At 37.9% G+C, this 16,402-nt stretch overlaps 1 protein-coding gene across 2 annotated transcripts in view; it reads left to right on the plus strand.

The window, feature by feature from the left end:
* MAGI3 (membrane associated guanylate kinase, WW and PDZ domain containing 3) overlaps positions 1–16,402 on the plus strand; it is a 208,003-nt gene that overhangs the window by 113,747 nt on the left and 77,854 nt on the right. For both annotated transcript variants that reach the window (XM_045013203.1, XM_045013204.1), the window contains exons 2-3: positions 5,814–5,930; positions 13,968–14,087. In XM_045013203.1, the coding sequence (XP_044869138.1) occupies positions 5,814–5,930; positions 13,968–14,087 (237 nt within the window). The remainder of the gene's footprint in view (positions 1–5,813; positions 5,931–13,967; positions 14,088–16,402) is intronic.

The raw sequence follows: 16,402 nt of genomic DNA on the forward strand, positions 1-16,402 counted from the left end.
AATGTTTTTTACAATTGTAACTTAATAAAATTGCAGTTTTTCAGCAATGAGATGCGAATGACTTTGCTGCTGAGTCTAAACTGGGACAGCTATACCTATTGCACTCTTGGCTGTGGAATCTTACCCAGCTCGCTCACAGCAGCCTTTCTGGACACCTGTTAGAATAACTGTATAATGACAGTACTTTCTTATTTTACAGCCATTTAAAAGTATTTCAAAATTTTGAGCCTATTAATTATTAGCTATAGATAAATAGGGGTTCAAAAGTATTAGTTTTGGAAAATATCCCTTGAAATCCTATTTTCCATGCTACTAGTTGTAGTTGTCTACTGTATGGTTGTTGTTTATTTGTACTGCAGCTAGGGCTGTCAAGCGATTAATCACACGATTAATAATAGAATACCATTTATTTAAATATTTTTGGATGTTTTCTACATTTTCAAATATATTTATTTCAATTACAACACAGAATACAAAGTGTACAGTGCTCACTTTATATTTTTTATTACAGATATTTGCACTGTAAAAAAAACAAATGAAATGGTATATTTCATTTCACCTAATACAAGTACTGTAGTGCAAGAAAGTCGAACTTACAAATGTAAAATTATGTGCCAAAAAAAACTGAACTCAAAAATTAAAATATAAAACTACTTTAGCCAATCACTCAAATAAACAAGTTTGGTTACAATTTGCAGGAGATAATGTTGCCCGCTTCTTGTTTACAACTTCACCTGACAGTGTTGTAACCGGGTCACAAGATATTTACATGCCAGATGTGCTAAAGATTCATATGTCCCTTCATTCTTCAAGAACCATTCCAGAGGACATGCATCCATGCTGATGACGGGGTCTGCTCAATAACGGTCCAGAGGAGAGCGGACTGATGCATGTTCATTTTCATCGTCTGAGTCAGATGCCACCAGCAGAAAGATGATTTTCTTTTTTGGTGGTTCGGGTTCTGTAGTTTCTGCATCGAAATGTTGCTCTTTTAAGACTTCTGAAAGCATGCTCCACACCTCATCCCTCTCAGATATTGGAAGGAACTTCAGATTCTTAAACTTTGGTCGAGTGCTTTAGCTATTTTTAGAAATCTCACATTGGTACCTTCTTTGTGTTTTGTCAAATCTGCAGTGACAGTGTTCGTAAATCAAACATGCTGGGTCATCATCCGAGACTGCTGTAACATGAAATATATGGCAGAATGTGGGTAAAACAGAGCAGGAGACATACATTTCTCCCCCAAGGAGTTCAGCCACAAGTTTAATTAACACACTATTTTTTTAACGAACATCACCAGCGTGGAAGCATGTCCTCCGGAATGGTGGCTGAAGCATGAAAGGGCATATGAATGCTTAGCAATGCCTGCTACAAAAGTGCCATGCAAATGACCATTCTCACTTTCAGGGGACATAAATAAGAAGCAGGCAGCAGTATCTCCTGTAAATATAAACAAACTTGTTTGTCTTAGCGATTGGCTGAACAAGAAGTAAGACTGAGTGGACTTGTAGGCACTAAAGTTTTACATTGTTTTGTTTTTGAGTGTAGTTATTTAACACAAAAAATCTACATTTGTAAGTTGCACTTTCATAATAAAGAGATTGCACTACAGTACTTATGAGGTGAACTGAAAAATACTATTTCTTTTGTTTATCGTTTTTACACTGCAAATACGTGTAATAAAAACTAATATAAAGTGAGCACTGTACACTTTTTGTATACTGTATTGTAATAGAAATCAATATATTTTAAAATGTAGGAAAAAATCCACAAATACAGGGAAACCCCGCTATAATGCGCCCTGCAATAACGCGAATTCGGCTATAACGCGATTGTAAGGTGGCTCCGGCTGCCCCAAGCCCCCAAAAAAAGTGGCCGGAGCGCTGCCGAAGCGCAAACGAGGGGAAAAAAATAGGGGGGGGGAGGGAAAGAGGCTGGAGCGCCCCTGAAGAAAAAACAAAACAAAAAAAATGGAATGTGCCTTCCCCACTGCCTCTTCCCCCAACCCCCGCGTACCCTTTTGGTGAGAAGAGCCGTTCTCCTCCCCAGCTCCTCCTCGCTCTTCCTCTGCCCCTTGCACGTCTCCCCTGCTCTCCCCAAGTGTTTCCCTCTCTCACTGCATGGCTGAGAGCCCCCGCTGCTGGAGCTGCACCCTTTCAGTTACTGTTATGGGCAGTTCGCAAATGAAAGTAGGTTTCTGCCCAAGAGAAATCGACCGGCTTGAAACTGACCAGCTTGAAATGGTAAACCCCTCTATACCGCGACCCCGCATTTAGCACCATCGAATTTTTTGGACCCCAATCATTGTGTTATAGCGGGGTTTCACTGTATTTAATAAATTTCAATTTGGTATTCTATTGTTTAACAGTGCGATTAATTGCGATTAATTTTTTTAATCGCAGTAAATTTTTTTGAGTTAATCGCATGAGTTAACTGCAATTAATCGACAGCCCTAATTGCCACAGAACCTTATGGCCCCAAATCAGAATCAGATTCCCATTGTGCTGGCACTGTACAACACATGCGATATTTACTCCCTTAAGAACTTGTAATCTAAAAAGTTAATTTTATTTATCATCTAATGTATTGTTTGGCTGGTGACATTACTAGGTCCAGAGGTACATATGTTATGTAAGTTGCAAAGAGTATAATTTAGGAGTATAAATTTCAGTGCCCTTATTGTTGTGATTCTGCCATATACCTCCATATACCATCCTTTTTATAGCCTTTTGAAAACAAATCATCATTAAAATTCTTCCACTTTAAGATTTGGACATTCTGATGAAGTACATAACTTTAATTTGCAAAGCTCACTGAACCCAAGTGAGTGTGCTTTCTCTGAAGATGACAGCGTACAATAGATTGCTTTGTACCCTTCTGTCAGAGGGATAAAGCAGTAAAACAAGGATTCAGTTATTTGTGTGCTAGAAGGGCAGTGGTTATCTGGCAATATGACAGTTTTGCTAATGGTACCTGACAGGAGTGTCACAAAGGAATAATTGTAAAGAACCTTCCTGTAACATAATACGTTAAGTGGAACACCAGGAATGCAGGATCCCATTTGACAATGGATCTAGTTTAGATGCATAACCTATTTGTTTACTTCCAATAGGAAGTGTTATCATTGCCTGATTTAATGGGGTTTGGGGGATGGGTCTATCAACAGATATTTATTTAATTGTAATGTAATACTTTGCAGTTTAACATCACTTTCTTATCCTATCTGTAGATCTCAAAGCACTTTTCAGGGATATTATTGCCTTTTTACAAATGGTGTAACACAGGCATAGTGATTGTGGCTCAAGGTGACAAGTCGAGTGGCTCTCAACCTTTCCAGACTACTGCACCCCTTTCAGGAGTCTGATTTGTCTAGTGTACCCCCAAGTTACACCTCACTTAAAAGCTACTTGCTTACACAATCACACATAAAAATACAAAAGTGTCACAGCACGCTGTTGTTGAAATATTGCTTACTTTCTCCCTTTTACCATATAATTATAAAATAAATCAATTGGAATATAAATATTGTACTATACATTTCAGTGTATAGTATATAGGGCAGTATAAACAAGTCACTGTATGAAATTTTAGTTTGTACTGACTTAACTAGTGCTTTTTTGTAGCCTGTTGTAAAACTAGGCAAATGTCTAGATGAGTTGATGTACCCCCTGAAAGACCCCTGTGTATCCCAGGGGTATGTGTACCCCTGGTTGAGAACCACTGATCTAGTCAGTGATGATGAGAATTAGGGATGGAACACGAGTTCTTATTCCCTGACCTGGGCTCACTCTGTTACAAAACAGCTGCCCCATATGATTAACTTGACTAGCTGATTTCTTGATTATTATATATTTCGCTACTCTGATTATTAAGATGTGATTTTTCTCAATTGCAGCAGCCAAATACAGCAACAATACCTTGTAAAGAGAGTTTTGTAGAGAGAGCGTTAATTATTTAAATGATTTCTAAACATAGTTTTATCTTAACCGTTTGTTTTAAACTGCAAAAATCTGTCAACATAGATAAGTCAGTAGAAGGTGCTCCAGCAAAATCCATGTGCACGGTAGAAAGCTAATGACCTTTTAAGTTGGGGAGGAAATGGGTTTTATTGTACGACAGCACTTTTTTGTGTGTGTGCGCCATTTGTTGTAATCTGCCGGAAGCATAAAGGCCACAATAGTCGGATCCTTAGTCCATGTGTTAGTTATCCCATTTAAATACCAAAAACAAGTAGACAAAGCACATGGTTAACAGACTCTAATTGCAAACGATTTGATCTATGATTAAATTTCAGGTGATCTCTAAGTCTGTATTCAATGTTCTCTCACACCCCTAATGGTCATGGTTGGGACAAATATTCTATAAGGAATTTTGAAATGGAATCGCTATGATGACAGTTCACATTTTTGTTGTGCTTCCAACTTTGGTGGAGCTGTTCTACTTTTAACTGTTTGAGCTGACCGCTGTACTGCAGTAATGGGTAGCTCTTGAATGATGGGCTTTGAGAGTCACTGGTTGGTTGGGTGCATGTGGCATCTCCCCGTACAAAATAAGAAACTGCTGCTGAAACGCACATGCAGTTTTTAATGGAAGGGACTTAGTTCAAATGTTGTTTTTTAAACCTGGTAAGGACAGGCTTTACAGAACAGTCATTAGAATCCTGGGAGAATTTGTAAATCCAAAATTTGTGTGTTGGATTTATTTTCTTTCAATTTGCAAATCTGTAATAGGATTTATAGTTTCAAAGTGGGATTTGTAAACTTTCATCAGGGCTTGTAAATCAATTTTCTTATAAATCAATAAATCAAATATTTGCTTATTTAAGAAATAAAGAAGCTAAATCTAAGGATGCAAGATAAAAGCTTGCAAATCAGAACAATAATTTTAAGACTTCCTGACACAGTTTACACATTTGAAATAAAATGTCTGGCTTTATTATTTGTGGATTAATACAACCTTACATGATTTTCTGATTAGTGATGAGCACATTGGTGATGCAGGCAACATTTTAATCTCCAGCTGGGTTCTGAGTTGATTATGTAGTCACATACCTGGATTGTACAGTTTCTCTCCGCTATCTGCATGTGAAGCAGTTAAAAGCACTGTAAGATGTGATTTTTTTTTAATTTAATTTTTTAAAGCCCAGTTTGCCAATACTTTTTGTATGGTATCCTGCAGTAGTGTCTCTTATTAAACTATAGGCTGTATGCTATTATTCAGTTCTACTCATTCTATCCATTCCCATAAAATGGTTTGGAAAGTCAATAGTCCTTAGCATCACATCTGTTGTGGCCAGTAATCCTCAGCACTTTAGTACTTCACCTATATTTTTCTTACCGTCAGAAGTAGACAACACTAAGATTGATGTTGCACTTATGCTTCTTCATGGGCTTACATGTTCTTTGACGCATAAATATGGGTTGGCTAAAAGTATTCTGCTCTTAGCTTTTAGTGAAGTTTTAAAGTCTTAACATTTCATCTGTCCTGCATAAAAGGGCTGAGTCTTGTCACAAGGATTCTTGTTCAGTGTCAACAGACTGGTGGAAATCCAGGAGCCAGATCATCAGCTGGCTATAAAACAGCATAGCTCTAAGTCCTTGGAGCTATACCAATTTACATCGGCTGAGGATCTGGCCCTGGGAGCATACAGCTTTTCTATCTAGTCTAGTGCTTTTGAATAAACTAATTTGTAATTTCCTTCCTATTTTAGATTTTGCAGAGATGTTTACTGCAGTGAAATGCAGTTTAGTTGATAAGAGCATCATCTTAAATATTTTTTGCAAGTTTTTCATTATTGTTTTCTTATTTTAAAGGAAAAGTGATCAACAAAGACTTGCGTCACTACCTGAGCCTGCAGTTCCAGAAAGGCTCAATAGACCATAAACTCCAACAGGTGATCAGAGACAATCTTTACTTGAGAACCATCCCATGTAAGTATGCAGAGTGCTATCATAAATTAATCTATTTCAGTTAAATTCTGCATAACTCAAGAATCCTGTAAGCTTTTTTCCTTTGATCCTGTGTTGTTTCACATTTCCACCCTTTTAGTGGGGATTCCTTTGCATAAAGGCTATTTTTAGGTAGGCTCTTTGTTAGAATCCATATTAAGAAATGTTCTAAGTTAACTTGGGATGCAATGGAAAATTAGTCTATTGATAACCGTATTTATATACATTAAAGGATTGCCAAACCAGCAAAAATGTCAAAATTGCAAGTTCGGAGGACTTCAAGAGTGTCTATATTTTTTTAAACTCATTGGTACTGCCTCTAAAAACCATTAAAGAATGCAACAGATAAAGATTTCATGTCCACATAAGAGTAAGTAAACCTAGGGGGAGTGAGACATCATTACTATAACTAGTATAATATAACTCTCACCATTGATTTTGTGGCAGTCTCTCTCGCACACGCACACACCCACCTAGCCAGTTTTGTGGTTTCTCACAAAGGGGAGATTAAGACCTCCAGGTGGCCACCTGTAGATAGGCTGGCTGTTAGAGAAAACAGAAAGGAGGGAAGAGAGTATAGTTGTAGAAGAGCTGTTTGTGAGGAAGGAGACTCTGCTGGAACATAACCAAGTGGGGTGCACAAGGGAAGTTAGGGTGCACTTGTAACATATCTGAGCCTGAAATTTAGTGGGATGGAGGAGGGACCTGTAGCATGGCCCAATGGTTAGGGAAAGGAGGAGCAGCCTTCCTAAATTGGAATAGGCACAGTAGAGTTGCAGAGCAAGCATCAATGAGAGGATACCATGGGATGAGCCAAGTGTATGGCTACACTTGCAAATTTGCAGTGCTGCAGCAGGGTATGAAAAAACACCCTCTGCAGCGCTGCAAATTGCGGCGCTACAAAGCGCCAGTGTAGTCAAAGCCCCAGCGCGGCTCCCAGCGCTGTCTGTTATTCCCCACAGGGAGCTGGAGTACGGACAGCGCTGGGAGAGCTTTCTCCCAGCGCTGGGGCTTTGACTACACTTAGCGCTTCAAAGCGCTGCCGCGGGAGTGCTGCCGCGGGAGCACTTTGAAGCGCTAATGTAGCCATAGCCTTACCTCTTAATCCACTGTAGGCTGGAATGGCTGGCATCTCGTAGTATTTCCCTATCCATACAGCCCACCTGCTAACACGTCTTCAGCCAGGAATCATTAAGAGGTTGCTGCTCCGGCAGCCTGAGTGAAAAAGCATTATCTTGTCAATTTCTCTCATTTCAGTCACCCATCACTGATCAGCTTCAAAGGCTCTTATAAATATGGTTAAAATGCTTAATGCTGGTTGCCTGCTTGTATGTTATTACTGGGCTCTTAGACTTTACCGAGGCTAAAATTGTTCATTGGAGCAGTGCATTTTCAGCTCATTATCTTACTTAATTTCTAAAAAACAAACTATTCAGTGTACTTTTGATGCAAGAATATTTATTATTTAATTAACAAACAAGCCAAGGCAAACCTTTACTGAAGTGAATGGTTTTCTAGTGTCAACAGAGACTGTATGGCATGCACATGGCATTCAGTAAATGACTGATATAGGACAGTTCTGACCAAACATAAGGTCTGAAGCACCTCATTTTTATTCACTAATATGAATGCTAATGGATATTGAACACCATTTTACATTTCTAAATGCAATCTGAATTTTTTTTAAGGAGTTATGAGGACCCAATTGGGTAATCATAGCTTTTAGAACCACTCCAAACTGACAGCTGGATAAAAATATGTACTTTTCTAGCTTATGAGAGGGTATCTTTCAGTTTAAAGAACATCCTCACAATTACTGAAATACCTGTCTGTGTGATGCTTTTCACGTTATCATGCCATTCCATTTCTCAGTTATCCAAAAGCCACACTGTACCTTCCATATGAGATATTTACTCATTAGAATGACTGATCACAAGTTTTATTTGAAGTATTTTTATTTAAAAACTTGAATGCTATTAAATTAATATGGCACACATTGAATTAATATAAAACTGGCTGATAGGTCTCAAAATGTAATTGTAAATAGGGAATCGTCATCAGGCAGATGTGTTTCCAGCAGGGATCCATTCTTCACCCTATGCTTTTTCCTATTTTTATCAGTGACCTGGAAGAAAACACAAAATCTGCACTGATAAAGTTTGCAGATGACCCCAAAATTTGGGGGAATGGTAAATAATTAAGAAGGCAGGTCATTGTTTCAGGGTGATCTGGATCACTTGGTAAACTGGGCATAAACATTATGCTTTGTAATACAGATTAATGTGAATGTATACATGTAGGAACAAAGAACATGGGCTATAATTACAGGAGGAGGAGTATGCGGGGAAGCAGTGAGTCTGAAAATATTCGGGTGTTGCAGATAATCAGCTGAACATGAGCTCCCAGTGTGACACGATGGCCAAAAGAACTAATGGGATCCTGGGATGCACAAACAGGGGAATCTCAAGTAAGGGAAGAGAACTTACTTTACCACCATATTTGGCACTGGTGCGATGGCTGCTGGAATACAGTGACCAGATCTAGTGCCCACAATTCAAGAAAGATTTGGTAAATTGGAGATGGGTTCAGGAAGAGCCATGAGAATGATCAAAGTATTAGAAAAGTGCCTCATAGTGATAGATTGAGCTCCGAGAGTCTTATTTGGCTTACCAAAAGAAAGGATAAGGGGTGACTTGATTACAATCTGTGAATACCTACATGGAGAACAAATATTTAATAGGCTCTTCAATCTATCAGAGAAAGGTCTAAACTGATCTGGTAGCTGGAAATTGAAACTAGACAAATTCAGAGTGGAAATAAGGTGTAAATTTTTAACAGTGTGTAATAAACTGTTGGAACAATTTACCACATCATGGTAGATTCTCCATCATTGACTATTTTAAAATCAAAATCAGATGCTTTTCTAAAAGGATATTTTTCTAGGAATTATTTTGGAAGTTCTATGGCCTGTATTATAGGGGAGGTCAGATTAGATGATCACAGTGGTCCTTTCTTGCCTTAGAATCTATTAATTACATGTTAAAGCATTTTTTTGTTGTAGCTTCATGCATGTTTTTTTAACACAACATTTTTTATTTACCCATTATTTTGTGACCAGTGTAACTAATGGCTTGGGTCTTTGCAAGTCGATAATGAGTGGTTCTAACATTCAGCATGCCCAGGATTACACCAGGGAAGATAAAATAGCCACTTAATCTTATGAGTAAAAGAATGAGGAGTTTAAAAAAAAGATCAGTGTAATGGAAATGAGGTTCACTTACTGACAGAGCTGTTCACATTGTTCATTGGAGTAAAATTGACAAGTTTTTAAAAGATTGAGGTTAAACAAGATGGTATGCAATAATGAATCATTGTAATCCTTGCTTCAGGAGTGCGTTAATCATGCTTATATTAACTAGAACTTCCTTGTTTGCTAGACTTGTATGTTTTGAACATTTCTTAATTAGCATGACCAGTTTGCTGGATTGCTTTGAAAGTTTAGGTTTTTTGCTATCCAGTGTTGTTTACTTGGAAGATTCATGCAGTGGCAACACCACATTCCAGGCTCTATGATAATTTACATACTTGGGTCACATTCGGAATTATGAAAGCAGAAATGAATTCATCTAATAATAGAGTACAGGCATACAAATGACTGAAAAGACTGAAATAAATTTGATCCAACTCAATTATGGTGGTCAGAAATCAATTTTGCTTTGTTAGTGACGACATTAATTACTAAATTTCCAAGAACATTCAAGAGACATTAAGGAAATGATACATCATCATAATGGTGGCAGACTATGTACAGCTATTCCACAACCCCCCAAAAAACTCAGTTAATATTGCTTGGCCCAGGTCTTCACCAACTTCTGTACAGTAAATCAGTCAGGCTCACAGCATGTGTGAACATTTTTTTCTCACATCACCTCATCCTCCAGCTTTTATTGTCTCCCTCTCTTATCATAATTTCTAATTTCTAAAACTCTTCCTCCTAAAATCATAGCAAAGATGATTGATGCTCCCTCATTACCTCCAATTTTCCCATCTTTTCAACAGTGTGTGCCTGTACGTTGATATAGCCCAGCATGCTATAACACTATCTTATTCTTTAAATAATACTGCTTTATAGCAAGTTACATACAAGTCATTTTCATTATAATAATGGTTTTGCCTTATCTTTAATTATTTCTCATTAGGTAACTCCTGCCAGCCGTAACTTTGCTTTCAATTAATGCTACGCATTGTGAAATTAGGAACACCCACATGTATGAATACCAATACTGCAGAATGGAAATCACTGATCTAACAAGTGAATAATTTGTTTGAGGAAAGAAACATTGAGTAGAAAACCTATTAAAAAAAGACAAAGTCATTGAGCTATGTGAATAGTATGAGTAAAATACACCTCTCCTTTCCCTGTGAAATAAGGAGACCCTAGTAATGAAGTCAACAGGACCTCCTTTTCTACAGGTTCGGAGGTGTGTTGATACGGTATGTTGGTTCTAGGGGTATAGTATTGCAGTTCTATAAGCAGCAAAACCAAACTCCAATCTGATCACTACCATGTCTCCAAGAACAAAGAGCCCAAGATTTTCAAAAATGAGGTCTTAACCTTAAACTTAGGCTCCTAACTCAGTACTTAGCCACCAAATAAGTGACCTGATTTTCAACAGTGCTGCTCACTGGGAAGTTCCCACTGACTTCAGTGGAATAGGCTGAGGTGCTGAGTACCACCGATAAATACCCCAAGGAAGTAATTTGCATAGCAAGACCTTTTCAGTCTGTGTGACTTCCTGTTATCTACAAAATTCACTGGGATTTACGTGCAGCCCATTGGCCTATCAGACCAAACTGACCAAGGCACCAAACTGACCAAGTCATTGCATGACCTCTGTTTAAAAGGATGATATACATGATGAGAGACGTCCAGGAAGGTGAAAGAGGAAATATTTGCCATTTCCTTTTGGTTAAATAGAAATTACAATAAAAACTCAAGTTCACCAATGAATCTCATTTGTTTTGGGGAAGTAAGTCTCATTGAAATCTCATGCTAGTGTGTGGGTGTTTTTCCATGCTTAATTTATCTTGTACTGTGGACTTAAAAAAAAAAAATCTTTAGTTAATGAAGTAATTCAGGGAGTTGAAGTGAGTTAAGTTGATATTTAAAACTGTGTTTCAACATGCATTCCTTCACACACCTAATGTTTCCATCACACAGGATAACATTCAGTTTGTGTAGTCAGTCTGTGTACAAGGAGCACATTTTGCATGGTATCAAAAAAACTGTTTTTAATTAGTATTGTTTAATACCTACATTTTCATCAGAACATTTACTATAAATTCTATGAGATGTCTACCAGCAAAATGTTAATTTTATGTGAATGAGCTAAGCAAACAATCTAGACAAAACTGTGAGATGAGAAAGTAATTGTAAATTTAAATTTTCATAAGATTAGATTGAGAGGTATAAACTGCTGTCATATACAGAAGTAGTTTATTGGGGGTGGGGATCGAAGGCTTATGAATGTTTCGTGTCAATATTTGTCATATGGACACAAAAGCAAAGTGATAATTTTATTTTATCTTAGCCACAATAGAAAATGTAAATCTAATGGAATTCTTGACAAAGTGATCTAATACTGAAGGGCAGAAGCTGTTGTCAATTGGTTGTATCTTGCATATTGAAATATGATAACTTTAAACCATTTGAATGTTTTGGATTGATTATTGACTTGAAAAAAAAGTCCATTTGCTTTATTCTTAAGATATTTCCACTTTCTACACTCAGTATAAGATTAAAAGCCTTTTTCATTTAATAGATGCAGGTAAGATACATGTCAAAACATGTAATGAAAGTTGAAAGTTTTCATCATGACTAATATTTAAAACTGCTCTAGATTCATTAGAAATGAAGTTTGTCAAGTATCCCATGTACAATGTGATATGAAAAAGCATATGCTTGTTGCCAGAGTGTCAGTTTCAGATGATTTAAAGGTTGTGTGTGGAACCCTGAAACTAAATAGCAAGATAGTCTATTTCCTCATCTTTCGTCAGGAGACTCCATTCCTAGGGAAGTAGGTAATTTTTACAGAACTAACAGGATTCTGGACTTGACTTAGCAGGTAAATAAATCACTCATTAGCACACCCTCTCAAGGGAAAGTTAATTAAGACCCTTGTACTACTTGTAGAAGTACCTGAGATGTTTTGGCTTCATTGGCTACCATTCCTATGGCTTTTATTGTATGTAAGCATGTCAGCATTAGCAGTTATAACAAAGATCTAAAGATCATAATTGTAGAAAAATTTGAACCATTTGGTATTTGCTGTTGTTTTTCACTTGTCAATTAGCTAACAGATTATCAAAATTCTAAAGAGCATGAAATGGATGTAGAATTAACTATTGTCCAAGGCAGTTCATAACCTACAATCATCTGAAAAGTCACCAAATGAAGTTCATTTTGTTTCTATTGTAACTATCAAGTTGTATATTTCTTATTTACTCAGTAATTTCAATAATTTGTATAGATTAGAAATTAAACTTTTTTTTTAAGTTACACTCCTAAAATGAAATTTGCTTCACCTGCATTAAAAAATCCTTTGCAATCAGCTTTTATGTTGGTGAAATGAACATGAGCTGAGAGAAAAATCTACCCTCAACCTAGGTTCAGGCCACTAGATTACAGTGCAACTTACTCTCCTTTCTAAAATGGCTACTATTTAACCTGTATGCTGGAACTATAGTCTTCATTCCTCTACACCATTTGTGTGGAGCGCTAGATGTGGCCACCCCTTACCATTTTCTGTACTGGCCTATGAGAAGCTAGTGTAGATACCCCTTCACAGCATGCAGATAGTGCAGAGGTCCTTCTGTGCAGCCTCTCAGCTTGCAGCTTCTGCTGCACAGGGCCATTAGGCGCTACAGAGACCCTTGAAAGGACCATCTCAGCAGGATGAAATTTGCCCTATTTGTGTAATTTGATACGATTTAAAAAAAAAACCCGCTGTTTGAGTTTTATAGGAAGCAAAAGGCATCAGATAGTTGGGGAGTAGCTCCTTTATGGATTTGTATGACTTGTCCAGAAAAATGGCGCTGATCACAAAAATGTTAGGAATATATATGAATTACATCCCCAAAATAACTCAGAGCAATGAGCAATTGTTTGTATTTTAATAATGAAATCTTAAAATGGGGGCTTGTGGTGAAGGTGCAATTGTAACCTGAATAATAGAAGCAGCGGAATTGTAAACTTTTTTGCTTTGCTTTGTTCAGATTGAATTTTAACTATTGTATGAATGTATTGTAATTGTATATATTGATGAGTCTTTGGTCACTGCAAACCATAATATAGAAAGTGTTCAGAGTCGTTGCCATATTAATGAAAGTTGGGGACTGAGGAGTTCATAACACCAAGAAGTTCTTAAGATTGAACATATCAGAATTACCAGAGGTAAGTTGCAGCATGGATGTACTACATAGCTTTCTTGTCCTTTAAACCACTGCAAAGCGATTCCCAATGTTTGAAAGCATCGGAATGTGAAAGGATGTTGACTTGTTTCTCCTGGACATTGCTTTTTAGACATGTGATTGATTCATTATTTTCCAATTGGAAAAAGGGATTCATATAACTGGTTAGTCATAAGATTGGCTTTCATAAAATCAAGGTCCTGCTGTATTGGGATTTGAATGTTAGTTCTTAGGAAGTTTAAACTCTGGTATCAAAATTCCTTTTTGGATGCCCTTCATAACAGTAGATTTAATAAATTCATGAGGGCTTCTATTTCTTGTTAAAATATCCTTTCTTATTCCTACATAATTTATTGACCTAGTTTCACATGCTGCAATGTTCACTTTCATGAGAATGTTCTGATCCTTTATCTTGCCAGAGTGGCACTATAGCTGTGCAAAGCTTCAAATAACCACTGTTTCTTTTTATGTTGAATTCTGCAAGAGATAGTATTTTGTAAACCAACAGCACTAGACAACCATACAACAGTTTCTTCTCTGTCTTTTCAGGCACTACAAGGGCTCCCAGGGATGGGGAGGTCCCAGGGGTGGACTATAATTTCATTCCTGTTGAACAGTTTAAAGCATTGGAAGAAAGTGGAGCCTTGCTAGAAAGTGGAACATATGATGGTATGTTACAGAATTTGAACACGTGTACCTACAGTCTTTTATAAGAATGGGAATAAAGACCTGGAATAATTTAATGGCGTTAGTGTCCAGTCTTTTTGTTTCAGGCTTGGTCTAAATTAGGAACTTATGTCGGTATAACTACATCCCTCAGAGGTGTGGAAAATCCACAACCCTGAATGACATAGTTATACTGACTTAACTCCCAGTGTAGACAGCACTGTTTTGATGGGAGGGATGCTTCTGTTGACATAGCTACCACTTCTCAGATGGGTGGAGAATCTACACTGATGGGAGAAGCCCCCCCGTTGGCATAGGTAGCGTCTTCACTGGAGCGCTACAATGGTGCAGCTGTGCTGCTGCAGTATTTTGAGTGGAGACAAGTCCTAAATTTGGATCCTTATACTCATGAGGCGTAATAGTGCTTTGCAAGGGTAGGGAAGCAATATTATCTCCATTGTATAGATGGGATAACTGTGGACCACAGTGGTTATCTTTCCCAGCTCATGCTGTGACATAGTGACCCAGTATTGGAACACATGTGTCCTGACCTGTGTTCAGTTCACTTTAACACCTGTTTCTTTTCCATATCATTGTGCTTTTCAGAGTCATTCTAAAAACTTTTATGTATGTTTTTGGTTGACTTTTGCTTTAAATATATTTGTGGTCATAGTTCTGGGTTTTGTGTGAAAAGTTTTCTGTAGCTTTAATTTCTTGCTTAAGAGTTATTACATATATTATAAAGTATAAAGTAGTAGTCTACTTTTGTCTTCCTGCTTTTAGTATTAGCCATAATATTTGCTAGAAGCTATCCTAATTAGTTGCTGACTTTATTTTTATTACTGTTGTGGTTTTGGGTGTGTTTGGTCATTTTTAATGAAAGTCTCTCAGGTGAGGATGTTTCTCTAAATATATGATTTTTAGCTTTCATCATTAACACCTGACTCTCTTTTGAATTAAAATGTAAATACAATAGATGCTGGTTAATAGCAATCCTGATACTATCAACTTCCAGCTAATGGCAACATGTTGTTGTGAACTAATCCCATCCTATTAACATCAGTGTTAATGGTATTTGACTTTGCAACAGTATGCTGCTTAGTAGCCCCCACAACCTGACCCTTCTGCTGAGCACCCCCCAACGCCCCCAACTCCAACCACCTTCACCTGGATCCCCTGCAGAGTCCCATTGCCCCTGCCACTGGAACCCTACCAACGAGCCTTTGTGCATCCAGGTCTTCCATTGAGCCACCCGCACCCAGATTGCCCCACACCTGGATGCCCCCCACACTTGGATCCTGCTGGACTGAGCTTGCCCACCCACACCTGGTGCAGAGGGGCAGGGCCCTGGGGTGTGATTGGGCAGGCCCAGCCCTTGTACTGTGTCAGGGTCTGGTGCAGCCTCACTGCCAAGTCCCTGTATTGGGGGAGGTGGGGGCTTCAGGTTGATCTCCCACCACAATGCAGCCAATGCCTGTGCTCCACACTGACATGCTGGAGCCACATTTATTTATTGACAAATACAATTTTCAGAATTTTAAAATGTGTGCAGAATTTTTAATTTTTGGTGCAGAATTCCCTCGAGTAAAACGTGTATAGACATGCATACACAATACTGCTTCTTTTGGTAGAAAAGTTGAAATCACAACCTTCCCATGTGATCCATCCTCTTCTTAATTAAATAGCTGTGGAAACGCATGTGATTTTTGTCATAGCTATCATTAACTGTGATCTCTGGGTCAGAGATCTTGTCTTGTATTATTGGTCCATTTTTAACACTTCTGCATCTTGACATGAGTTTTCCACAATTGATACCCTTCTGGACAAAGTAACTTTTCCAAGCTTTCTGCACACTGTACCAATGTTCTCCATGCATATAAGTAGGATTCAAAGGCAATCTGATCCACATAGCCCCTTATGTCCTGGAGTCCAACTGAAGTCAATAGGAGAGCCTGCAGATCTGCGGATATCTGCTTTATATCCGCGGATGGATGCGGATCCAAATGTTCTATCTAGAGGCCTGTGTATGTTTGCGGATTGTGGATTGGATGCGGATACAAATTTTGTATCCGCTCAAAGCTCTAGTCAACACAACTACACAAATCCGTTTACAGAATCGAAGCCTGAATTAGGAAATTGTCCAAGCATGCTAAGTCCTTTAATTGGCATCACACCTTTTGTACTTGTAATTGTAAATTCTTCCCCATTTGGATGTAACATCTCTTTAATATTATTGTCTAAAATATCTGCAATCTTAGTTGTGTCCTCGTTTTCCCTTTTAATTGTAGTTTGTGTGTATTTCACCAAGAAAAGCCTAG

The sequence above is a fragment of the Mauremys mutica genome, chromosome 4 (genome assembly GCF_020497125.1).
Source record: "Mauremys mutica isolate MM-2020 ecotype Southern chromosome 4, ASM2049712v1, whole genome shotgun sequence".
NCBI classification, from domain to species: domain Eukaryota; kingdom Metazoa; phylum Chordata; order Testudines; family Geoemydidae; genus Mauremys; species Mauremys mutica.